A 27,847-nucleotide genomic window follows, 5' to 3' on the forward strand; every position below is an offset into this window, starting at 1 on the left:
TATGAGGACACACCTGTAGAACCACTATATTATCACTGTTCTATGAGGACACACCTGTAGAACCACTCTATTATCACTGTTCTATGAGGATACACCTGTAGAACCACTCTATTATCACTGTTCTATGAGGATACACCTGTAGAACCACTCTATTATCACTGTTCTATGAGGACACACCTGTAGAACCACTCTATTATCACTGTTCTATGAGGACACACCTGTAGAACCAATCTATTATCACTGTTCTATGAGGATACACCTGTAGAACCACTCTATTATCACTGTTCTATGAGGATACACCTGTAGAACCACTCTATTATCACTGTTCTATGAGGATACACCTGTAGAACCACTCTATTATCACTGTTCTATGAGGACACACCTGTAGAACCACTCTATTATCACTGTTCTACGAGGACACACCTGTAGAACCACTCTATTATCACTGTTCTATGAGGATACACCTGTAGAACCACTCTATTATCACTGTTCTATGAGGATACACCTGTAGAACCACTCTATTATCACTGTTCTATGAGGACACACCTGTAGAACCACTCTATTATCACTGTTCTATGAGGATACACCTGTAGAACCAATCTATTATCACTGTTCTATGAGGATACACCTGTAGAACCACTCTATTATCACTGTTCTATGAGGATACACCTGTAGAACCACTCTATTATCACTGTTCAATGAGGATACACCTGTAGAACCACTCTATTATCACTGTTCTATGAGGATACACCTGTAGAACCACTCTATTATCACTGTTCTATGAGGATACACCTGTAGAACCACTCTATTATCACTGTTCAATGAGGATACACCTGTAGAACCACTCTATTATCACTGTTCTATGAGGATACACCTGTAGAACCACTCTATTATCACTGTTCTATGAGGATACACCTGTAGAACCACTCTATTATCACTGTTCTATGAGGATACACCTGTAGAACCAACACACATACATTGTTCTAAGAAAGCAGTGTTGTGCACATATATAGACAGTAGGGGGTGCTAGAGCACCTGCCCTTTCCCCTCTAGTACTCTAGACAGCAATGTGCCCTTTTTGATTTATTTATTCGTGTACAGTACTGTACAGTATGTGAGACCATGGTGACATTGATCAATTCTTGATAGAAAAAAGCTTATATATTATTTAGGCCCCAAAATCTAGAAATCTCACACTATTAACCCATTTTGGGCGGGAACCCTTTTTTGGTGTTGGCATTATGTTATGCTTTAGCTATTGAAAAATAGCAGATCTACAAGCTCATAGCGCGCCACCGAGTGGCGCGCTACGAGCTTGTAGGTCTGCTATTTTTGAAAAATCGAAGAACGACTGACATAGAAACATAGCTTTTTCATAAAACTGTCAGGATGTAAAAGACATTTTTAGAATCTGATCTCAGGTCAAAACGGGTTAAAACAAACCCCAAAAGGGGTTCCCCCGTCCGTCCAGAATGGTGTGTACTGTATGTAGGCTGTGTGTACTGTATGTGTACTGTATGTAGTACAGTATGTACAGTAGGCCGGTGCGTCACCCACCCTGCAGCGCCTTGAAGCCCTGTAGGGGCACCCTGGTGGAGCCGGTGACGAACTGCAGCAGCCGTCCCCTCCTCTCCTCGCTGAAGGCCTCCACGGCCGTCCAGAACCAGCGCACCACGTTGGACTCACACGTGCAGTGTTTCAGCCGCGTGTTGGACTTCCAGTCCGCCAGGTCGATCTTACCCAGGCCGCCGATGATCAGCTGGGGAGGACCAGGGAGAGAAGGAAGGTATTCAGTATTTAAGTCAGACGTCATTTTGTAGTGCTACGTTACGTCCGGGTCCAAGTGGCACCAGTGATTAAAACTAAGACGGAAAAAACAAATCTGTCGACTACCTTTTTTTTCTACTGACGAAAACTAAATGGAAACTAAATGAAAACTAAGCTAAGATGACTAAAACTAAGACTAAATATACTGACAATTTAGTCAACAAATAAAAACTAGACTAAAATGTTAGGAAGGGACTTGTGGACAAGAGAAGTGTAAAAACAGTCATTACGACGGCACAAAATACATTTTAGTCGACTAAATCAACTGTAGATTGACTAAAATCTTATGATATTTAGCTGACTAAAACTAGAGCAACACTAAAACATGCTAGGTGACTGAAACTAAATGAAAACTATTGGGAGAGACTATAGGACTAAAAATCTAAATTTGCTGCCAAAAACAACACCGATATGGTCACAGGCAACACGGCAGCGTTTACCTCCAACTCTTTGTGGTCGAAGGGTTTGAGGAGGTGCTGAGGGATGAGTTCACTGAAGCCTTTCTGCAGCGCCAGGAACTGAGCCTCGATTCCACGCATAAACCTCCAGTTCACGTAGAGTCTGAGAGGAAATGCAACACATACATATAATAATCAATAATAATAATAAAGTCTGAGAGGAAATACACATACATACATGTAATAATCAATAATAATAATAATAATAAAGTCTGAGAGGAAATACACATACATACATGTGAGAGAAGCCAACCAAGATACAATAATAATAATGGCCCTAAAAATACTGAATGAGTTAACATATGTACAGATAATGTTAAAGGAGAATTCCATGCTAGAAGGCTTTCTTACCTTTCTTTGTAGTTGTTACGTATTAATAACATTTATCTATCATTTATTCCCTGCCGTTTTAGTATTTTGCAATGGCAAAAAAAACAAAAGCACTTTTTTCTCCACTCCGTTGCTCGTTAGTTTAGTTACCTGACGTATTCCTTCTTGTTCTCCTCAGTAACTGGGATGTTGCGTCCGTTGGGTTTCAGTTCGTGCTGGAGGAACTTCCCAAACGCGCTGTGTTCCACGCAGAAGGTGTGGTCTAGCACCGACGTGATGTCATTCTCCCTGCACGCACGCGCACACACACACACACACAATGCAGGAGAAGATGAGACTGCGCCACAGAGAGCATATTTCATATCATAATGACCACATTCTTTTCAAACAACTACAGTACAGTTCCATAAAAGGCAGTCCCGCCCCCTCCAGAGAGAACCCTGGAGAAGAATTCCCCGTTCATTTTACCCCGTTTACGCCGCGGACAAAGACAACTGGAGTTGTGACACATCATCATGACAATAAACACAATGTTTTGGGCCCAATAAATAATTACACTTTTTTTTGTTGTTTTTCTTCTTTGTAATTTTTTTTGTTTGGTCCAAAATATTGTGTTTGTCGTCATGATTTGTCACAACTCGAGTTGGCTTCGTACGACGCTTAAAAGGTTATTTAAATAATAAATACTTTTTGAAATGTCTTATGGGGAGAAATGCATTGGGAATTATTTCCTGGGCCTGGCGTCGTCATGAAAGGGTGGCGGGACTCTGGAGTGAGTGTGGAACTATATAGTGGCCCTCTGGAGTGAGTTTGGAACTATAGTGGACCTCTGGAGTGAGTGTGGAACTATAGTGGCCCTCTGGAGTGAGTGTGGAACTATAGTGGCCCTCAACCATCGTCAAAGTTGCCCACCCCTGATCTAGAACTATGTGTGTATGTGTGTGTGTGTGTGTGTGTGTGTGTGTGTGTGTGTGTGTGTGTGTGTGTGTGTGTGTGTGTGTTGCTCTGATCTGCTATGTTTCAACAGCTAAAGTTTAAATTAAATAATGTTTTTTAAGTGGTTCAAAGCTATACAAGGTGACACGGATGGCGTGCATGTATTTGGTGTTCTTCTCACAGGATCCAGACGAGGCTCTTGTGCAGCTCGGGGTCGGTGGTCTCCAGGTCGTTGAGCGTGATGGGTTTCCCCAGCAGCTGCTTGTAGAAGGGCAGCGTGAAGGACCCGTTGATGTAGTGACCGTGGAACACGGCCAGGCCCATGACCCGGCCCACGAAGTGGAAGTACGACAGGTGGTCCTGGAAGACATGGGGAGATCACATTTAACCCATTTAACCAAAGACAATGGCAACTAAAAAATACGGGGAAGCATCTTTTTGCTTCTACGGGCCGACGGCGTGGAACAAACTCCCACTGTACCTTCGACAGGCAGCCTCTGTAGACATTTTTAAAACTCAGCTCAAGACCCACTTCTACACTCTTGCTTTTAATTGATCTTTTATTTTTTTGTTATTCATGTCCTCACTGTATTGCATTACTGCTTGTTTTTCAATGTTTATGCCTTGCTTTTCTTTTCTTTTTTTTCTCCATTGCTCTGTAAAGCACTTTGAGCTGCATTTCATGTCATGAAAGGTGCTATACAAATAAAGTTTTATTATTAACCCATGAGGACGATTCAAAAAAAAAAAAAAAATGGATTCTAAATCCTGAAAATGTTTCTATATCAGTGGTTTTCAAACTATTTCATGTCAAGGACCGCCATAATTAATATGGAACTGGCCCCCGGACCCCAATCTCAGAATATGTTGTTCCAGGGACCTCTCCACGCAAAGATTTGAGTTAAAAAATGTTCGCTCTGAAAGAATATCATTATTAATAATTATAAGATTTGCGCCCCATTTTCACGATTTTTCAAAAAAGAAAATATTTTTACATTTCTTCACATGACATTACACATGTACGCAAGCAAACACACAAAACACTTACTAGTGCGAGTGTCTGTATGTTTGCGTGCGTGCGTCAGTGTGCACTCTGTAATGGGAATTTTAGAATGCCAACTACAGTGCCAGATATATGCATTATTGTGTATTTATCTTCCTTCCATTAAGGCTCTTTGCTCACCAATGTGCTCAGTCTAATTCATGCAGCTGTCAATCCAACAGCTGACTTGACTCCTCCACGCTGTCAGCAAAGGTATACATATTTGTGTGTCGCCCTTTATGTTTAGCACAGATCCGTATATGGACATTACAAGACTATAAGGACTGTCTGAGAATGGGGTTGAGGTGGGCTTGCACCCGGAGGGGCTGATGGAACAGGCAAGGAGGAGGCCTGTTCCTCACTCTCTGTATGTTGTTTCTCTGCGGAATCTTCACACTTCACTTTGTCATTCCTTCATCTTTGGAAGATTATTTAATGGACAACAACTCACAGGGTTGATGGAGGAGTCAGGGTTGATCTGTAGCGTGTAGATGTTGTCCGTGGAATACTGGAACAGGCCGTAGTAAGGGTTCAACATCTCGTGACACAGCAGGTACAGCCATTCCCTAAAAGAGAGAGTCGGAAGGAAGCGTTCATTTAGCAGCATTTAAACGGGCAGTCATGCTACATGCAGTAAAGACACAAATAGTATTGGATAAACAGTAAACGCAATATTGTAATTCTGACCCGCCCCAATAAGAAACCCATTCCTGTTCTAATAGTACCGTGTACTGTGCAATATAGTGAAACAGAATGGACTTCACAGCAACATGTACAACGACATTAAATGTGACATAAAATCACAGGTGAGACAAAAACCTGCACACAGTTTGATTCACACTGGGTGCGTTTGATTCACACTGGATGCGTTTGATTCACACTGGGTGCGTTTGATTCACACTGGGTGCGTTTGATTCAAACTGTTGCCTGGTCCTCACTGGCCATGATTCACATTGGCCTATATTCTTCCGTACCCCGAGTACACTTCATTCAACGGTATTATTAAATGCTTTCTCATTGCATCGATCCGGATCCGAGGACACATCAATCGGTCCCGGGACTACCTCCTCTCCTCTGAATTAATAATAATAATAATAATAATCAGAGTGACTACCTGGCCACACCGCCGTAGTCCAGACCCTCCTCTCCTCTGAATTATTAATAATAATAATAATAATAATAATAATAATAAGAGTGACTACCTGGCTACACCGCCGTAGTCCAGACCCTCCTCTCCTCTGAATTATTAATAATAATAATAATAATAATAAGAGTGACTACCTGGCTACACCGCCGTAGTCCAGACCCTCCTCTCCTCTGAATTATTAATAATAATAATAATAATAATAATAAGAGTGACTACCTGGCTACACCGCCGTAGTCCAGACCCTCCTCTCCTCGGAACTTCACCATCAGACGCTTCTTCAGGTCTTTTGGTCGCATCTTCATGATCTGACGGTACGACTCCTACACACACACACACACACACACACACACACACACACACACACACACAGAGAGTATGTAGCGATCAGCAGGCAGTCTCTGTAGACAGCTGTGTGCCGTGCGTGACAAGTGTATGACTCAGAGACAGCATTGTTCTCCCTCTGTGAGAGTATACAAGGAGGAAGTACCCCATGTTCCTCAATTATTCAACCACAGACTGACTGCAGATCTGTGTGTGAGTGTGTGCGAGTGTGGGCGCACACACTGCACAGGCACACTTGTGTGGCACGCATGCACGCACGCACGAGTGTCTTCATCATTTGGGTTTGTATACTAGATCTCTGCTGTCGGGAAGAAACCAGTCAAAGTCAATATGTTCATTTTTCAGGAAATGAAAAATGTAAAAGGTGGACAGTTTGAATTTTAGTTTTTTTGTTTGTTTAGGGAATCATAGCTTCAAATTGACATATTGGTTGTTCAGTTTGACCCTCCAGTTTTGGCTTATAGAGTAATGTCTTGCAGAAAACAGCGAGTTGAGAAAAGAGGCTTGAAAGGTTCACTTCTGTGGTCTCTAACATTACACCTATAGCTACATGTTTAAGCATTTATTTCATATTTACATGTCGATTTCAGCTCTGACACTTATTTCAGACATGCTCTAGTATGTGACGAGTCTACCTGTGCTGTTAACTCATTTTGTGGTCGTACCTCAAAGATCTCCTCTCGTGACACCTCGATGCGACAGTGACCCGCCTGAGGCTGCTGCAGAGACAGCTCGTGGCGGAGCAGCTTCAGCTTGTGGACCAGGTCTCTCTCGTAGCGCACCGCCATCTCCCCCGTCCCCTCCACGCCGCCTCCCACAACGCCCACGACTCCGCCTCCGCCCCCCTCCTCACCCCCCACCTCCATCTGGGGAGCCTGGGACGACTCCTTGGCCTGGGAGTGTTGGCTGGATGGGGAAGAAGAGAGAAGAGAGACATGAGGAATAAACAAAGAATTCACTACAAAATCCTGCTCACCACCTACAAAGCTCTCAATAACCTTCTCGAACCATATGTCCCCCCCGGGCCCCCGCTCCCTCAGGTCCAGTGAAGCCAACCTCCTGAAGGTCTGCAATGCCAAGTACCGCTGGGGGGACAGGGCCTTCTATGTTTCGGCCCCCAAACTCTGGAATGAACTCCCTAAACATCTCAGAGTTGCTCCCTCTCTCCTCTCCTTCAAAACCTCACTCAAAACCCACCTCTTCAGGATAGATTTCCCCAGCTGAGGTCTCGTTTATCCTTTTTAACCCTGTACTGTTGTATCTGTTATGTTTTTCTTTTTTTTCCCTTAATAAAGTCTGTTCCTAGTGTTCCCATGTAAAGCGCTTTGGGTATTTAGAAAAGCGCTATATAAATTTAAGCTATTGTTATTATTATAAAAATCACACCCGTGTCGTCGAATATCATCCAATAAAGAAAATAATGAATATACTTCTTCATGAATTAATTTGTCAGCTTATGTTATCTTTTACCCATGATGCAATGTTTAAAAAAAAAAGAAAAAAAATTATTAAATTTGGCTCAGCTGCTGATTAGGCTGCTATTGAAATAAAAAGACAAATACAATCGAAAAAACAATAGCTACACGTGTCAGTCTAAAAGGGAACAGTATGACATTCATTGCAAAAAAAAACAATTAACTAAATTAGTTGGCAAATAATAATAATAATATTATAATTGAATAATCGATTTGATTACGATTAATCTTTGCAGCCTTAAAAAAATAGAACGCACAGGATCTGCTAGTTTATTTACAGTCACTCACTCTGTGTGCGTGCGCGCGCGTGTGTGCGTGCATGTGCGTGCGTACCTGATGATGGTGTGTAGGCGGGGGTCTGTAAACTGTACCTGATGATGGTGTGTAGGCGGGGGTCTGTAAACTGCGTGGTCCGGTTGTTGTGATCCACAAAGTAGATCCGGCCAGAAACGGTGCTTCGGACCTCCCAGCCGACAGGCAGCGGACCCAACTCCTCGCAGCTCACACTGGTCAGGTCCCTGATGAGACCATCATCACACAGACTACTGGTCAGGTCCCTGAGACCATCAACACAACACAGACAACTGAGCAAAATACTACCACAATTTTTTCACACAGCAACATGACATGAGCTAAAGATTGGACAAGATTGGATTGTGTCCGGGTAGCTACAAGGTCATGCGTTGGATCTTGGGCGCGGCCAACTCGGTGTACGAGTGGCAAGTGAGTAGTGGGGAGCTGATGGAAGGTACTGCGCTTCAGCAGTCAGCAACACATCTCCCAGAGGTCTAGGGCATTGTGGAACCATCAACACATCTCCTAGAGGTCTGGTGCATTGTGGAACAGGGACAGACTCCCGCGCCCCGGCCCGATACAAGACAATAAGGCCTCTCCATCTTTAAGCACTCCTTAACTTAAAGAATGGACAGGGAAGCCACACTGTAATTACACGCTCTGTCTTGATTAGAGAGAAATGCTGCCTCAGGTGTTTCTGGCGGTCTTGAGTTCAAAATTGTTTCCTGGCTGCGTACCGTTTGTCTCCTGCGTACCGTTTGTCTCCTGCGTACAATTTGTCTCCTGCATACCGTTTGTCTCCTGCGTACCGTTTGTCTCCTGCGTACCGTTTGTCTCCTGCGTACCGTTTGTCTCCTGGCATTTTAACAGCACGGGAGGCGAGAGGCAAAACAACAGCTCTAGGAGTGAGTTTTACAGATTTATTTAATGGGCCATTTAGACCTGACCAGACTCCGGCCAGATGGGGGCAGCATCGAGTTCCCCGGTTCCTTCCTCCTACCTCGACCTGGTCTCTCTCAAGCAGAGACTGGGGGCCGCAGATGGCCTGCGGGCCGCTAATTGGGGAACCCTGCTTTACACCAACTCCAATGTCAGATATTCGTAAAGACGAAATATCCTTCGGGACAATAAAGATTATTATTACTAGTATATCGTTATTATTCCAACAAGTTTAACCCATTTAGTGTCGCCTTAGTTTTTAACCACTATTTGAAATTTTAGCTGTTGAAAAAGTAGCAGATCTACAAGCTCGTAGCGCGGCACTCGGTGCCACACTACGAGATTGTAGATCTGCTACTTTTTGAAAAATTGTGAAAATGTGGCGCAAAGTTTTGAATATATATTCTTTCACAGTGACCGTTTTTAACTCATATCTTTGCTTCTGGGGGGGTCCCTGGAACAACATATTTTCAGATGGGGGTCGGCGGCCAATTACAGATATTTTTGGGGTCCTTGACATGAAAGGGTGGCTCAGGGGTAGAGTGGTCGGATGGTAACCGCAAGGTTGCCAGTTCGAACCCTGTGGGCTCCCCCAGAGTTAGTGTCGAAGTGTCCTTGAGCAAGACTCTGAACCCATAATTGCTCCTGATGTGCTGGTTGGTGACTTGCATGGTTTCTGCTGCCATCGGTGTGTGAATGGGGTGAATGTAATGCACAATCTATGTAAAGCGCCTTGGATAAAGGCGCTATATAAATGCACCATTTATTTACCATTTAAATAGTTTGAGAACCACTGATATAGAAACATATATAATAATAATAATACATAAATAAAACGACCCTATGGTTGTGTTGTGCAACCTCACCGTGGTATCCGAGGGTCGTGCCAGGTGCTGACCCCTGTCTGCGTGTGGAGGAAGTACACCTGGCCCTGCACGGTGGTTCGTTGTTCTGCAGAACACACACACACACACACACACACACACACACACACACACACACACACAACGCATTAAACCACTAACCTCAACTCTATGCTGATTGCTAAAGGAAAATAGGTAAGATGTTCAGACATCGCTCAGGTCGACTTGGTACATTTTTCAGGCTGCATTTTGGTAGAACTTTCAGCCAAAACAAATTCCACGTTGAAGCACTTTTTTTGGTACAGTAATCTCTCCGTCGATGAGCGCCCTCCCGTCGTTCTTTCTTTCTTTTTATATATTTTTTATCCCACGATTTTGTAACCCATTTTTCACCCCTGTGTCAATCATCTAATGTGATCCTGGGCTCTACACACCCTCCACCAACCTAGTCCCCATATATGGGGGACAAGGGGAGAGCAACGGACTTGAACTCATGCTTCCTTCATGCCTGAGTGTCCAAGTTGCTCCTTTACACCTGACAGGGGGGAGTTTCCCTGGTTGGACGTAGCGTGTGGAAGGAACACGTTATTCCAACCAGTTCCGTTCCCCTCCATCAGGCGCCCCGGCTGGCCAGGGGGAGGCAGTCTTTCTTAGATAAACACACGAGTCACTGAGAACGACTAGATGGAACAGAACGTCGCAGTCATGACCACGCCAGGCCCAGGAATTAATTCCCAATGCATTTTCCCCATAGACATTTCATTTTCCCCATAGACATTTCATTTTCCCCATAGACATTTCAAAAATACCTTATAAGCGTCGTCGTACGAAGCCAACTCGAGTCGTGACATATCATGACAACAAACACAATATTTTGGACCAAACAAATCATTACAAAGAATCCAATCCAATTCTTTGTTCGGCCCAAAACATTGTGTTTATTGTCATGATGTGTCACAACTCCAGTTGGCTTTGTCCAGCAGCGTAAACGTCTTTTTTGGGGGCGGGAACCCCTTTTGGTGTTTTAAACATTACGTTATAATTTAGCTATTGAACAATAGCAGATCTACAAGCTCATAGCGAGTGGCGCGCTACGGAGCTTGTAGGTCTGCTATTTTAGAAAAATCAAAGAACGACTGACATAGAAACATAGCTTTTTCAGAAAACGGTCAGGATTTAGAAGACATTTTTTAGAATCTGATCTCAGGTCAGAATGGGTTAACCCATTCTGAACGGGAACCCCTTTTGGTGTTAGCATCATGTTATGCTTTAGCTATTGAAAAATAGCAGATCTACAAGCAGATCTACAAGCTACGAGCTTGTAGGTCTGCTATTTTTGAAAAATCGAAGAGTGACTGACATTTTTAGAATCTGATCTCGGGTCAGAATGGGTTAAATGAGGGGGCGGGATGCTTCATTATGAGCTCTCTCTCTCTCACCGTATCCCTCGGGCAGGTCAGGTGACTGGTGCCCGTGCGGTCTGTTCTGAGGGGTGTGGCCATGGTTCCGCGAGTCCTGGCCTCTGATTCGTTGCGTCTGAAGGCGGTTCTCCTGACCGGGCGAGTCGAGGCGGCAGTTCCCGCCGCCCGCCGCGCCCGTGGTGTCCGAGTAAGGCAGCGGCTCCTCGCTGAAACAGCCCTCGAACACGGGCCTGCGCACGCACACACAGGCACACACACACACACACGCAGGCAGGCACACACACACACACACACACACACACACAAACACACACACACACACACACACACACGCAGTGTTAATTTCATAGACTAAAACGAAAAATGTTAGACTACCTTTTTTCACTGACGAAAACTAAATGAAAACTAAGCTATGACTAAAACTAAGACTATAAATATACTAAAATGAAGACTAAATATACTCACAATATCATCTACAAATAAAAACTGGACTAAAATGTTAGGAAGTGACTAGTGGACAAGAGATCCGGTATAAGTCATTTTACAGTTGGTTGCATGATGAAAATAGCAGATCTACAAGCGATCTACGTCTTGTAGGTCGGCTATTTTCAGCAAGTGTGTAAAATCAGCCATTGCGACGGCATCAAGGCACCGCCGAAATTCATTTTAGTCGACTGAATCAACTGTAGATTTAGTCGACTAAAATCTCATGATATTTAGACCCGACTAAAACTAAGACTCACACTAAAATAATTCCGGGTGACAAAAAAAAGTGACTAAAACTAAATTAAAACTATTGACTAAAACTAAAATTTGCTGCCAATAAAAACAACACAACAAGAAACACACCACACACACACAAACATGGAAATAAAGTCTGCTTTCTTTGAGTCATTACAGTCGGTCACATGACGGGTCAACTGCTTTTTATTCGGTACTCTGGGATCACAGAGACGCAAGAGGATCAAAACCTTAAGCCCGGCTGTGACCGAGACTGTGACAACATTAATGATTAGTATTCTCTACCACAGCCTTCCTCATCTACTGTAACAACATTAATGATTAGTATTCTCTACCACAGCCTTCCTCATCTACTGTAACAACATTAATGATTAGTATTCTCTACCACAGCCTTCCTCATCTACTGTAACAACATTAATGATTAGTATTCTCTACCACAGCCTTCCTCATCTATGGCAAGGAAGCTCTGAGAAGGAAGGGAAGTGGTCACGTGACTGGACTGCGCCATGACACTTTCATGGACACTTTCATGGGAGCCAAACTACCCGGAAGTTTTGGCAGAATGCATTGGAGTCAATGAGAGCTCAGTGACAAGCTCATGAACAAACATTATTTATGAATGACTGAGACCTTTTGTAAAGTAATCACTTCTGGAAAATAACAGAAGACATGTAACACATTATTGTCTGCTGTGTTATTCGATGTGTAACCGTTTCCTGTCTGGCAGCAAAATCTTGCGATACTTCGGAGCCAGAAACGATACCTGCTGCTGTTTAGATCCTCAGATAAAATTATATACTGTGCACTCTGTGCACATGGAAAAGTAAGTGATTAGAAAACAACCTGTGATATGTCTTCTGTTATTTCCCAGAAGTGATTACTTTACAAAAAGGTCTCAATTGTTCATGAATAATGTTTGTTATGAGCTGGTCCAGCCGGCTCCATTCACTGCCATGTATTCATTGCACTTCCGGTGTGAGTTTGGCTCCCATGAAAGTGTCATGGCGCAGCCCAGACACGTGACCACTTCTCTTCCTTCCCCGCAAGTGATCTGGTGAGGCCAAGAGAACCACTGACATAGAGAACCCCTGACACAGAGAACCACTGACATAGAGAACCACTGACACAGAGAACCACGGACATAGAGAACCGTTAGCATTTAGAATGCATTTGTAGAATGGGCCCTCAGGTCTAGAACTCACCCTTCGTCCAACAGCCCTCTGCAGTCGACCACAGGACCTCCACTGCCGATGCGGTCTCTTGTCTGTAAGCTCACTGCAACACAAACACAGAGGATACCATGGATGGACAGCGGTGGCCCAACGGTTTGCGGAGCGGTCTTGATATCGGAAGGTCGCTATAGTTCGTATATCCCCGGACCGGCACGTTAAAATGACCACCGCTGAAGTGCCCTTTATGGACAAGGCATTGAACCTCCTCTACCATGAAATGTTCTATGAGCAGGGCCTGGCTGTAAACAAGTTCTTGAGCTTGGTCCAGTTACCCTGGGTAAACTTTCTTTCTTTTGTGTGTGTGTGTGTGTGTGTGTGTGTGTGTGTGTGTGTGTGTGTGTGTGTGTGTGTGTGTGTGTGTGTGTGTGTGTGTGTGTGTGTGCAGTCTTACCTACGATCTGTCCCCGTACAGCGTCGTTGTCCGAGGGGTTCAGCTTACACAGGTCGAGCCGCTGGTCTGCAGGAGGACAGGAGGATAGGAAATATAAATCTACAGTTGATTTAGTCGACTGAAAAGAGTTTCGGCGGGCCTTGATGCCGTCGTAATGGCTGATTTTACACTTGCTGAAAACAGCCGATAGATCTACAAGCTCACGACGCGTCGCAGTGCAACGCGTCGTGCGCTTGTAGAAGTGAAGTACGAGCGTCATGTGAACCATGGCTACCAACAGTTAGAACTAGGGCCGGGACTAATTGCGATTAATTTAGATTCATTAACTACAGAAAAATTAATCGCGATTAACTACAGATAAATTAATCGCACTTTTTTTCCACCGCGGAACGTTTCTCACTGGGCGCTTTTCTATAGTACTGAAAACTGGAAATAATAAAAAGTCACCCCATTTTGTGTTGCCTAGAACTGGAGGTCTGACAAAAAAACAGTAACAATATGAAGAATTTTTTTTTTTCAGACCTCCAGTTCTAGGCAACACAGAATGGGGTGACTTTTTTTTATTATTTCCACAACAGGTATATTAATGACAGTAAAATGTTGAAAATGAGTGGTATCCTGTAGTCACTATTCATTGATTCACTGGGATACCAAAAAACATATACCAAAAAACACAGTTTCTCGCTGTTCTAAGGTTGAATATTGATATGCGATTAAAATGCGATTAATCTAGATTAATTAACTACAACGCCTCTGATTAATTAGATTATTTTTTTAAGTGGTGCAACCACTTCTACAACCAGCTCGCAAGTCTGTGTACCTGTTTGTTTGTGATGTAGGTACGTCAGATGAGCACGAGTGGTGTGCGCATGCGTGAAATTGGAACGACAGAAGTATGTGCGCACGCACCCGCGTGTGTGTAGTGCCGTGCATGTGCGCGTGCACCCGCACCCGTGTGTGGATGTTGTTGCTAGATAAATAGCGTCAATGCTAGCGAGCTAAAATATAGCCATCGTTGCTCTAGAAAGCACCAATGTTTCCATCTAGACCACCGGATTATCAGCAAAAACCTCCGAAAATCGCGCTAATGGACCAAACCATGGAGATCTCCGTAGATTATGAGTTATTCAGCTTTTAGAGAGGGGAGTTGCGCCTCTTGGTTCACACAGGTGTGATTTTTTAATGGAGTCCCAGCTCTAGTTAGAACGCGGCGGGGAGAGGGAGACGTACATCCTGTGTCCTTTAGTATAAAATGTGAGAGGGAGACGTACATCCTGTGTCCTTTAGTATAAAATGTGAGAGGGAGACATACATCCTGTGTCCTTTAGCCTGCTGATGGCGTTGGAGAGCAGTCGTATGCAGTATAAAACAGTATAACATGTGAGAGGGAGACGTACATCCTGTGTCCTTTAGCCTGCTGATGGCGTTGGAGAGCAGTCGTATGCAGCCCAGGAAGCCGGCGCCCTGTCGCTTATGGATCTTCTTGTGGTTCCACACGCTGATGGTGATGGAGTCGGTCTTCCCGATGTATCTGGAGGAAACACATAAAATACATGATGGAGTCGGTCTTCCCAAAACATGCCAGACATCAATATGTGGAAAAGCATGCTTGACGTTTAACCCATTTAGACCTAAGTTCGATTCTACAAATGTCTTCTAAAACATGAGTTTTTCTGAAAAACCCTCATGTTTCTGTGTCAGCGGTGCTCAAACTATTTCATGTCAAGCAGCCCCAGAATTATATGTATTTGGCCGCTGACCCCCATCTGAAAATATGTTGTTCCAGGGACCCCTCCCAGAAGCAACGATTTGAGTTAAAAACATTCACTCTGAAAGAATATATATTCAAAGATTTGCACCATATTTTCACAATAAAAAAAAAGGCAGATCTACGAGCTTGTAGATTTTCCAATAGCTAAAGTATAACATAACGCTTAAAACACTAAAAGCGGTTCCCGGCCCCAAAATGGGTTCATTATTTCTTTGTGTAATAATTACACAAATAAATAATTAACAAAAGTAATAAAAACATGCCAGACATCAATATGTGGAAAGTCATGCTTGGCTTTTAATGTGCGAACGAAGTGTTGTCTACTGTAATTTATTCAAGTGCTTATTGTTCAAAGACACCAAGCCATGAAGATTAACAGAGTTCTCTCATTCATTAGTTGAATTGATGTTCCCGGCCCCAAAATGGGTTCATTATTTCTTTGTGTAATAATTACACAAATAAATAATTAACAAAAGTAATAAAAACATGCCAGACATCAATATGTGGAAAGTCATGCTTGGCTTTTAATGTGCGAACGAAGTGTTGTCTACTGTAATTTATTCAAGTGCTTATTGTTCAAAGACACCAAGCCATGAAGATTAACAGAGTTCTCTCATTCATTAGTTGAATTGATTGCAAGGCTTTGTTTGTGTTGTCACTATATCTGCAACGACTTATGGGATATTATTACACATTTTATCGTCTACTCAGGCTTATGTGAATGAACCTGAGACCTATCTGATTGCATTAAACAATGTTAAACTCACTTTGCATGTTGCTTTGCGCATGCCCTCTATTGTCCTAATACGTTAGGGGGCTGTGGTTTTTTTTTCATTTACCGTTTTGATTTCTTTTAGATATTTTTTTGAGCAGCGCTCAATGAGCTTCTTTTCCAAAATAATTATTAAAAAAATAAATGAACAGTAAATGAAAAAGCACGGCCCCCTCTCACGTATTACAAGGACAGTATCAGTCACCAAAAAGAAGGTTGGGTGTTTTTGATGAATCTGTCATGGTTAAAATGAAGTTTGAAGTTACAATAATGGGTTTTGTATAGGAAGGGTGGCGGGGCAGCTAAAATGAACATCAAATATCTAAATAGTACTGAATCTTCAAGTAACTTAAAAACTGTCTGGAGTCACATAAGACTGAGTAAATGACCACTTTATTTTTATTTAAAGTGAAATATCCCTTTATAAAAGGTGCAGAAGGACACTTTTCTAATAGTGACTGACAACACCCAGAGAAATACTCGCAGGAAGCAGTTGGCAAAATGACAACTATTTGTAATGCCAAGTTAAACAGGCTGCACTGGTAAGATGGGGCTGCGTTGTCCCAGAGCAGAGACTAGCTTCAGGTTAATAACAGCTGGGTCTACTAGTGTGCAACAAGCAAGTATGCACTCGACAGAGTGCAGTTCTAGTTGTCGTTATTATTACTCACAGGTCGTAGTGTTGGTTCCATTTGGGGTCCAGTGTGCTCTTGACCGTGTCTGTGGAGTGGCACTGGCCCGATCCGTCAACCACCACCTTAGCAAATGGGTCAGGTAGGCCTACACACACACACACACACACACACACACACATTAAGTGTACTACTAAAGTTCCCAAATCCCTTTATTCACAATGTCCCACTTGGAATGGTGCCCATTGGGAAAGCAAGCCCCAACACGGTTATTCAATACCAACGGTTATGCAATACCCATTGTACCGGTGGGAAGAGTACTTAATGTACCCGCTGTTAAGAGTACTTAATGTACCCGCTGTTAAGAGTACTTAATGTACCCGCTGTTAAGAGTACTTAACCCATTCTGACCTGAGATCAGATTCTATAAATGTTCTTCTACATCCTGACAGTTTTCTGAAAAAGCTATGTTTCTATGTCATTCGTTCTTCGATTTTTTTCAAAAATAGCAGACCTACAAGCTCGTAGCGCGCCACTCGGTGGCACGCTACGAGCTTGTAGATCTGCTATTTTCAATAGCTATAAATCATAACATAGTGCTAGTCATGATGATATCGGCATGCTCCACATGTGGCATAAACAGGACACAGACAGATATAATGATCTATGACTATGAGCTTAGAAGGAACTCAGAGACACACAGACTCTGTTTGAGGCTTACAGATTGCAGGCTCATCCAAGGGTGGTGTGTGTGTGTGTGTGTGTGTGTGTGTGTGTGTGTGTGTGTGTGTGTGTGTGTGTGTGTGTGCGCGCCTGTGTGCGTGCGTGTGTGTGTGTGTGCGCGCTATGCTGCCAAATACAAAAGGCTATCAGTTTATAAACACACCGAACCGCCCATATGTTTCGAGGTGTAATTAATGGCAGACATTTTGGCCACAGACCGAGACATGGTTTTACGTATAAACTCCACCCCCCCCCAGACATAAACTCCGCCCTCCAGACATAAACTCCACCCCCCCAGACATAAACTCCGCCCCCCCAGACATAAACTCCGCCCCCCCAGACACAACAATAACTCAGACGGATGTAAAAGGAGAGAGAATTGAATAAAAGTGAACCAAATTACTTACGAAAGAAGTCTTTCTTTGCGAGGTTCTTGGCACATAACACTGAAAAGGAACAGAGAGAGAGAGAGAGAGAGAGAGGTCAAGAAACAGCAGAACAAATGCTTTTTACGAAGTCAGAACTGCAGCATCACTCCCTCCCAATCTTCCGCCGTAGTCTGAAAACCCACCTTTTCAGACTCCATCATGGCCCATAGCACTTACCCTATACCCCCTGAGATAGCATTTGATACAGACTTATAGCATGTTATGTAGACAGCACTATAATTGCATTGTATGTAGTCATAGCACGTCATAGTACACTTTTTTTATGTGATGTATTCCCATGCTTTTTTTTGTTCTTGCTTAATGTAAATCGCTCTGGATTAAGAGCGTCTGCTAAATGCCTAAATTGTACGAATTACATTTGATGCCAGAGTTGGGGATAAAGAGACAAGTGTGCACAGATGTAAAAAAGAAAAAAACGAATTGTTCCACGTGTGGGCTGTGGCATATTTACGCTGCCATGCAGAGAAAGTCTGCCAGTGTGGGTTTGAATGCCAGAGAGGACAATGTATGATGAAAAGCCCTCAAGGCTACAGCTGACCGAGGGAACATTGCTGGGACACACAGACAGACAGTCAGACACCACAGTAAAATATATAGGCTAGTCAGTGCCATGCTGTGACCGAACACACACACACACACACACACACACACAGTGAAAACTGTACAACATTCTCCCTTTCTGCCACATCTCAGGGAAATCTGACCGCAAAGTGCATACTGACCTAGACAGTGTGTGTGTGTGTGTGTGTGTGTGTGTGTGTGTGTGTACACTACTGTATATATAACATATGTATGTATATACATGTACTCTGTGTTTACAGCTTCCACTGCATGTGTGCGTCCTTGTTAAATGTTTTGAGTGAAGGAGGCCAGACTGTCTGGTATGAGAGCAGAGCCCATGTTACATCAGGTCAGATCAGTTAACAATGAGGCCATGAGAAACACCACTGAACTGAACTACGGTACTAGGAAACTCATTTCTTGGGTCTCCTTCTCTCCCACACACACACACACACACACACACACAGCTCTTGTTTATGGGGCAGTTCTGGAACAGGTCCAGGAGGACCGGGTCCAACAATGATCAAGTGTTGCTTTTTGGCAGCAAACTTTCGATGTTAGTTTTAGTCCTATTATAGTTTTTTGTCACATTATTGTCACCTGGGATGTTTTACCGTTAAGTCTTGTTTTAGTCGACTAAATCGACAGTTGATTTAGTCGAACAAAATGTATTTTGGCGGGCCTTGATGCAGACTGTTTTTTTTCGACTAAAATCTTATGCGATTTAGTCGACTAAAACTAGACTAACACTAAAACATTCCAGGTGAAAACTACTGAAGAGACTATGACTAAAACTAAAATCTAAATCTGCTGCCAATAACAACACTGGGTCTAAAGGAAGTTCTAGTCCCCTTCTCGGACACCTTGGTAAATGAAACACAGTTGGTCATTAAATGGTGCATTTATATAGCGCCTTTATCCAAGGCGCTTTACATAGATTGTGCATTACATTCACCCATTCACACACACATTCATACAACTGCAACTAACGATTATTTTCATAATCGATTCATCTGCCGATTATTTAAACGATTAATCGGATTATGACACTTATTTAGCTATGATTAGGCTGCTATTCAAATAAAAGCTGATTTTACGTTTTATTTTAATACAACATTGGGAAACGAGTTTCGCCCCCGCCCCAATTTAGCCCTTCTCTAAACCCCACCCCAAAAAAGCGATTGTTTTCCCCGGGCCTCACGTATGGCGCGTGGAAGGAACACGTTATTCCGACCAGTTCCTTTCCCCTCCATCAGGCGCCCCGGCTGGCCAGGGGGGAGGTAGTTTTAGAGACTAGGATTACTGCATGTTTTTTGTGAGGGTATCTACCCTAGAGGACACGGGGAGAACATGTGAGGGTACCTACCCTAGGGGACACTGGGAGAACATGTGAGGGTACCTACCCTAGGGGACACGGGGAGAACATGCAAACTCCACACAGAAAGGCCCTTTCGCCAACCCCACCTCGGGTATGGGCACTGATGACGCAGAGAGGGGAACACGCCCCCTCCAGCGCCCACAGCGGGGAATCGAACCCAGGACCTTCTAGCTGTGAGGCGACAGCACTACCGACTGTGCCATCCATCCATCGTGCCCCTTATTTCTGAAGTGTGTAGTTGCTTATTTGGGCTTTGCTTTCATGATTCAACCAATTCACCTTCTTTAATCTTGGGCCATTTCCGCCGGGCCCAAGTCAACGATGCCTTGTTTCTCAAACTCTGCAGTTTATTACAACATGTCTACACTCTGATACAGGTCCACTGAATCGGATATCATATTTGGGTTAATCTTTATCCGTTTGTGTGGCCGAGACTGAGAGGCCTACAAGCGCAACAGGGAAATCCCTTCCAGGTGATAGGTGACAGCCTTGGGTTTGTATAGAGACTCTCCTACGACCCAATAACTCAATTTGAGGTCAAAACAAGCAGAGCTGTGAAAGTTACAGGATTGTAAGACGACGCAGAAATGATGTAGACAAACTTTTGAGAGGTTTGACTATAGCAAGAATAACAGTAAAGAATAACAAAAAAGAACATTTATATTCCATGTCTGCCCGTTTTCATTGTTGCAGACAAATTGCTACTTTGGGATACCTAAATATGTCATTGTGGCCTTTACGGTACTTTTAGAAAAGTTGGCACTTGGGCAGTTTCTCTAGCCCATTTTGAGCGGGAGCCCCTTTTGGTGTTACACATACATTAGGTTATAATTTAGCTATTGGAAAAATAGCAGATCTACAAGCTCATAGCGCGCCACTCACAGCTTGTATAGGTCTGCTATTTTTGAAAAAAAATCGTGAAAATATTTATTTCAGAAAACTTGGAGGATTTAGAAGATTTTTTCTAAATTTTGAGGCAAGGCAAGGCAATTTTATTTATATAGCACCTTTCATACTCAAGGCAATTCAAAGTGCTTTACAGAATAAAAACAAACACAGAGTGCAACAGTGCACTTTAAAATGAATACAGATAATAGATACAATTACATTACAACAGATTTAATAGAAACACATTTAGGTGAGACCTAAATGGGCTAGCCAGCCAGAAAATGTAGCGTCAAGTCCCACAGACAGCCAGTGTCAAGCGAGCCGGTCTGGCGGTTTAGGATGTGGTGTCTGTGGTGGCTTTGCGTGTGTGTCTGTCTGGCCTAGCCTGTTCTATATCCTGTGATTAACCCGTGGAGAATGGCTGCAGGACATACTTCCCTCTTACACCCCCCTCTCCCTGACTCACACATTCCATCCTCATCACTTCCACAGAACCAAAGACGGAGACACTGAGGAGGCAGAGACTTGAGAGAGGCAGACACAAAAAAAAGGCACAGAGATCAAGAAAGGTAGGATAGAGAGAGAGAGAGAGCCAGAGCCACAGTGTTGACAGAGAGAGAGAGAGAGAGAGACTGCTTCCTCCTGCAGACCTGCAGTAGAGACGTCTTTCTCTCACTCCGTTGCTGCTGTGTTCTCCGCCTTCTCTCTAGAAGACCCTCCATCTCAGTCAAAAGACATCGCTCACATCCCTTTCTCTCACTCTGTTGCTGCTGTGTTCTCCTCCCTTTCCTTCTCTCTAGACCCTCCATCTCAGTCAAAAGACATCCCTCACATCTCTTCCTCTCACTCTGTTGCTGCTGTGTTCTCCTCCCTCTCTCTAAGACCCTCCATCTCAGTCAAAAGACATCCCTCACTCACATCCCTTTCTCTCACTCTGTTGCTGCTGTGTTCTCCTCCCTTTCCCTCTCCCTCCATCTCAGTCAAAAGACATCCCTCACTCACATCTCTTCCTCTCACTCTGTTGCTGCTGTGTTCTCCTCCCTTTCCTTCTCTCTAGACCCTCCATCTCAGTCAAAAGACATCCCTCACATCCCTTTCTCTCACTCAGTTGCTGCCGAGGCGTGTGTGCTCGTGCGTGTGTTTGTGACCAGCCCTTTCTCAGTGTGAAAGACGAACAGGCTCCCTCTAGTTAGTACAAGGTCACAACTGGCCAAGAGGCAAACTCAGTTCATCTCAATAGATCCTCTTCTCAATGTTTTGTCTCCCTTTTCTCCGACATCTCTCGTTCCATCGCTCTCTCTCTCTCTCTCCCTTTTTGGCCATGCAGGCCCTGTTACCTCCTGACCTAGCTGTCACACCCCCCACATGGAAATGTAAATCGCATAAGCTATATGGAGACATATATTTCCTTTATATCCACAAATATGAACCTGAATATGGCATATATATATATATATATTGATTATAGTGGCAGACTCACCAATTCTGTGCCCAGTGTAGCCCTGAGTGACGTTACTGGTTAACATATCGCAATAGGAATAAAAAAACAAACAGAAACGTACAATTTCACATTATCTTCCTGCCATACTAGTGTTTTTGTCAAATCTTTGTTAGTAATTACTGCTACATAATTAGCGCTTCGTCAGCCTTATGTGTCATGATAGTTGAAAGACAGAGCTTTTAAAATATATTGACAATTTCGTCAAACAAATAAAAACTATAGAAATGTCAGGGAGGGACTATAGTGGACAAGAGTTTTATGCTAAGTTTGCATGCTGAAAATGCAACACGGACGCAGACGCTACACACGTGTCCAACAGTCCTGCCTCCGTCCCACTCACAGCAGGATGCACACTGTGGCGGCTAGGTACTCGCATTTGCTACTAAAAATATCACCGTGCGAGTTGTAAAAATTCAATTTGTAGCACAGGTGCGACTACAGGATTTGACCGTTCAATCGTGATAAAGACAAGTCTCTGTCTATACAGCAAGTGCACATTCTATAGTCGCGGTTCTATACCTACATTTATATTTCTGAACGGCGGTGTCGTTCGCCAAAAAGAGCAGAGCTACAAGCTAACAACGTGTCGAGGCTCAATGTGGTTTTCATTTGAAGATCTGTCCCTTTGCTTTGCTCCCACCGCCCCGCCCCTCCCTGTGTTGCTGCTCAGTTCTCTTCCCTGTCAGCAGCGGAGCGAACGCAGCAGGATAGCATGGTAGCACAGAAGACCGAAGGAGTTGCTAGGACCCCGACACGTTGAATACTAAAGTTATTTAGAAAGTTTGTAATGTTAAAACATCACTCGATATAACTTTTAACCAAACGTGGGTGAAACAGCGTGCAGCCGCGCACGTAAAGAGTGCACGTGTGCACGCACATGGAGTGGACGGATTGATTGATATACCAAAACATCCCTTGCTTAGCACCTCGCTTACAAAAGCGTGTGCGCAGCACAATACGAATGACCGACCTGGCTGGATATATTAGTCAGTGGCTAGCTCAGGTCCATAACTCTAAATGCAACGCATTAGACTGGAGCTATGGACCAGAGATAGTAGTCAGTTCTCCTTCCACCACGCCGAGGTGTAGCCTATATGTCCGATGTTCTGTCTGAACTGAAGCAGTCAAAGCCAAGGAGAATGTTACATTACTAATTCACCATCGAGTAGCCTCTGCACTAAATGTCACACTCGCATGATAGAACAGCAAGATAAAAACGGATAGTCTGTCTGTTTGTCTGTCCATCCATCCATTCATAAAATGAATTGATTATATCCATCTATATATCTATCCATCTATCCATCTATCTATCTGCATACCAAACTAATAGTCTATCAGTATAAAAACAAATTGATTATATAGATTATATAAAACAATATGGTATCCAGATGAATATCAATATTGTGATCATTTCTGAAAAGATATTGTGATATAATATTTTGCCATATTGCCCGCCCCTACCTCACCTCATATCACTTTATTAAAGAAAAATCACACCTGTGTGAAGTGAGGGGCACTCTTATCATCATACATCATGAATCATCTCATACTGGCCATACTTTGCTCGTTTACATACGACGTAAATTGCCATATTTAGCGGGATTTTGACCTAATTTCTCCGTTCATTGTCGATGGCAAATGTTGAGACGTGTGGGGACTAAAGCTGTATATAGGAGGGGCCTCAAAAACACATTATTTGATAACTTTTCATCGTGCTCCTAAAATAAATTGTGTGCTACTAGATTTAGGAGCACACGTGCTACTTGGAAAAATGCTAAGCGTCGAGCCCTGTATGCATGTAATCTGGCACCACTGCCGTATCAGGCACAATTTGCTGGGACTTTTTTGATTTTATTTGATTATCTTTATTTTGAAACCTTCAGGTATAAGACAGTCAAATAAGAAAAAACTATATATATATATATAACCACAATGCATGTATATTTCTTTTTTGAATGAAATAAGAAAATTATAATGACAACAATGTGATCATTGGTCTTGCAGCTGAAGTTCAAAAAGGAGTAGGAATAAGTAAAAACTTATTTACTCCTACCCCCATCAGTAATTGCAATAAACATATAATCCAAATGTAAAAGCATCCATACATACATATTACATACACACGTACATGTGTCCATGTGTATGTAAGAATGGACGGTGCATACGTAGTGCATACGGTGCAAAAGTGGCGGGACGGCTGGGACGGTGCATACGAGTCCCAAAACTAGTACTTGTGCGCTCTGCTTGCGCAAGAAATGAATATTATTATTATAACTAAAGCTAGCAAAATAAACTACAATAAAAAAACAGTACAGTACTAGTACAGTAGTGCATTCCGTGGATGAAGAGGTCATCGTTTTATTGCGTCCCTCAACTGTAAACTGTGTTTTGTGATGCAAAATGCACCCTATTTTATTAATCTGACAGTGTGCATTGCATCAGTGTTAAGTATGGCTTCATTTTATTAGGCTCGATGGCAATAGCGCAATATACAATATGCATACACTTAACTTTTTCCTACAGATCGATAAATAAATACTGGTGCATAAAATGTAATATCTGCATTATTGTCATTTCCACATCTTTGAAACCCAAGCCACATACGAACCATTTGTCCCTGTGAGCTTTGAGTAAGTTAGGGTGAGAGTTCCTATAGTGTAATGCATTGTAATGTTAAATTGTGTTATTTTTTTTCTCAGACAAAACAACATCATTTATATATTTCTACTGTTTAAGTGGGTTAATAGTTTATTAAAACTCTGCCACGCATGTTCAAAATACTTGTGTCCAGCTAGCCAGTCCACTCAAGTGGCAACCACAATAAGATTGTGGTTGCAAAGAAAATGGTTACAATTATGGTAAAGCTACTTCCTGACTAAAATTGTCCCTTTAAAAAACAAAAAGAAAGCAGTAGCATAAAGACACCCATTAAAGCATAAACATCTCACCTGCTTGCCAACAGCACTATGTTGATGTTCAGACACACCACTAACGGTTATTTATGCTCAGTCAATGCATATGATTAAGAAGAGTAGATCTCTATTTAGACCCGCTGTTGACCTGTCTGTCTAGCATCAAATGCTGGATGAGTGAGAACTTTCTCAAGCTAAATGAGGATAAGACAGAAGTTCTCATAATCGGTTCTAGTTGAGCAGAAATAATCAATAATAAGCGGACTTGGCAACCTGACTGTAGAAAGTAACAGTACAGTAAAGAACCTGCAGGGTCATTATTGATTCTGAATTGAATTTTAATTCACACATTAATCATGTCACCAAGATTGCCTTTTTTCACCTTAGAAATATTGCACGAATCAGAGCCTATTTGTCTTTGGACGATGCAAAAACGCTAATCCACGCCTTTGTTTTTTCTCGGCTTGACTACTGCAATGCACTCTTTTCAGGACTGCCTAAGAAAACAACTGACAGACTACAACTTGTCCAAAATGCAGCAGCCAGAGTTTTAACTAGAACTAAGATGAGAGAACATATAACTCCAGTTTTGGCTTCACTGCACTGGCTTCCGGTTGTTTTAAGGATTGATTTTTAAATTATTTTACTTGTGTATAAGGCTCTCAATGGTCTCGCACCTTCCTACCTACATGACTGCCTGCCTACATATGTCCCAAACCGCCCCCTAAGGTCTGCCACTGCTGGCCTGCTCGCTTTGCCTAAAAAAATGGCAACTAAAAAATACGGGGAAGCAGCTTTTTGCTTCTACGGGCCGACGGCATGGAACAAACTCCCACTGTACCTTCGACAGGCAGCCTCTGTAGACATTTTTAAAGCACAGCTCAAGACCCACTTCTACAACATTGCTTTTAATTGATCTTATATTTTTTGTTATTCATGTCCTCACTCACTGTATTGCATTACTGCTTGTTTTTTTATGCTTGTTTATGCCTTGCTTTTCTTTATTTTTTCTCCATTGCTCTGTAAAGCACTTTGAGCTGCATTTCATGCCATGAAAGGTGCTATACAAATAAAGTTTTATTATTATTATTATTATTTACCATTGACCAACAAGACAAGAGAAGCAAGCAAAACACTGCAACTGTGCATGTTTGAATGCATGTGCGACCCACAGCCTCCGTCAACCAGTAGATTAGGCCTAATTTATGCTTCGGGGAACAAGACACCTTTTTTCAGTTGGAAAGGAATATAGCACTAAAGTAATAAGTATAAATTTGGCATGCATCCGATTTCTTCATAAGTACACTACTGAACTTCCTTTTCCCCCTTTACTCTCCACTTCTCTGCTTTTGATCGCTCTCTAGAAGGCTTCCCCTTGCACAGCTCCCGCCAAACCATTCCTCAACCTCTTTTGCCCTCTTTCCCAAGTCTGTCCCATCAAAGCTCTTTGAGAGTATCAGTCGTCTGGCCCGTCTTGGCTCTGCTCTGCGTGTTGAGCTTTGGGCCAAGGTGCTGCTAGTATCCAATCAGAGTACCTGGCACAAGCTAGCGTTAAAACCCACAGCGACACGTGCCACCTCCTCCACCACCGCCGGCCAATTACAAGATCCTGTCAGATCAGGGAAACGACCATTCACAATAAAGTGATTCAACTGGGCCTTTTTTTATTCACAGAAATGAATTGGCTTTGTCCACCATTAATAATAATCTTAGTCTTCTTAACCCATTTTGACCTGAGACATCAGATTCTAAAAATGTCTTCTACATCCTGACAGTTTTCTGAAAAAGCTATGTTTCTATGTCAGTCGTTCTTCGATGTTTCAAAAATGGCGCACTATGAGCTTGTAGATCTGCTATTTTTCAATAGCTAAACCCCAAAAGGGGTTCCCGCCCAGAATGGGTTAAAACTAAGAGTCTTATTTTTCTTGCCATTTTGCTCAATTAGATATTTAATGTTTGCTATTTGCTATCCTAATAATGAATTGCATTTTTATAGCGCTTTTCTATGCACTACGTGCCTACTCAAAGCGCTTACAATGATTCATTCATTCATTCATACATTGGGAGGTGAAGCGGCGACCAGTTGACGCCAGCGTCCTCACTTCCCACATTCACACACCAATGGTGGCGAGCTCACACACCGACCGACTCACTCTCTACTAGACATATATATATATATATATATAAAAATAACTAAGCTGGTTGAGACCAACAATGCTAGCTTTCTTTAGTTTCGTACCAGAATCTGGTATTCACATTGCATATCACATCAGATGTGATGAGATTATTAACCCATTCTGAACGGGCACCCATTTTGGTGTTAGCATCATGTTATGCTTTATGTATTGAAAAATAGCAGATCTACAAGCTCATAGCGCGCCACCGAGTGGCGCGCTACGAGCTTGTAGGACTGCTATTTTTGAAAAATCGAAGAACGACTGACATTTTTTTAGAATCTGATCTCAGGTCAGAATGGGTTAATCAGACCAGTGTGTGTCCAGTGGAAAACCTCGTATGAATCTGATCTCAGGTCAGAATGGGTTAACAGGCTGTCACAAACGGAGCTGGACAAAGAAACTGCCCTCCTTTTTTCCATCCGTAATTGAACAAGGCTCTGCCGACGAGGTCCCCAAACTGAACTCTATCCAGCTTTTGTGTAGTCGGCTAGACGCAATGAGAAATTAGCACCAGTCCAGCCACCTGCCGCATGCTGGCATGTTCTGGCTGCGGGTGATGAATGTGGCCTACCGCTGGCAGACAACTATCTATTATTCATACATTAGGCCATATTGTAGCGTAATTAATTGCCTGATAAAACACCT

The 27,847-nt window shown here is 42.9% G+C and overlaps 1 protein-coding gene across 3 annotated transcripts in view; it reads right to left on the minus strand.

The window, feature by feature from the left end:
* The window catches only part of smurf1 (SMAD specific E3 ubiquitin protein ligase 1), a 35,305-nt gene that overhangs the window by 3,781 nt on the left and 3,677 nt on the right, over positions 1 to 27,847 (minus strand). For 2 of the 3 annotated variants that reach the window (XM_080775532.1, XM_080775531.1), the window contains exons 2-16: positions 17,744 to 17,782; positions 16,653 to 16,761; positions 14,836 to 14,969; positions 13,439 to 13,504; positions 13,018 to 13,090; positions 11,093 to 11,304; positions 9,657 to 9,741; positions 7,929 to 8,075; positions 6,748 to 6,988; positions 5,957 to 6,060; positions 5,045 to 5,159; positions 3,733 to 3,911; positions 2,766 to 2,903; positions 2,268 to 2,388; positions 1,558 to 1,759 (exon numbers count right to left, since the gene is read on the minus strand). In XM_080775532.1, the coding sequence (XP_080631658.1) occupies positions 1,558 to 1,759; positions 2,268 to 2,388; positions 2,766 to 2,903; positions 3,733 to 3,911; positions 5,045 to 5,159; positions 5,957 to 6,060; positions 6,748 to 6,988; positions 7,929 to 8,075; positions 9,657 to 9,741; positions 11,093 to 11,304; positions 13,018 to 13,090; positions 13,439 to 13,504; positions 14,836 to 14,969; positions 16,653 to 16,761; positions 17,744 to 17,782 (1,965 nt within the window). Of the gene's footprint in view, positions 1 to 1,557; positions 1,760 to 2,267; positions 2,389 to 2,765; positions 2,904 to 3,732; positions 3,912 to 5,044; positions 5,160 to 5,956; positions 6,061 to 6,747; positions 6,989 to 7,928; positions 8,115 to 9,656; positions 9,742 to 11,092; positions 11,305 to 13,017; positions 13,091 to 13,438; positions 13,505 to 14,835; positions 14,970 to 16,652; positions 16,762 to 17,743; positions 17,783 to 27,847 lie in introns of all 3 variants that reach the window. The other variant, XM_080775530.1, reaches the window with a different exon arrangement.

Source organism: Protomyctophum bolini (assembly GCF_963924005.1).
Source record: "Protomyctophum bolini genome assembly, chromosome: 11".
Classification (NCBI taxonomy): domain Eukaryota; kingdom Metazoa; phylum Chordata; class Actinopteri; order Myctophiformes; family Myctophidae; genus Protomyctophum; species Protomyctophum bolini.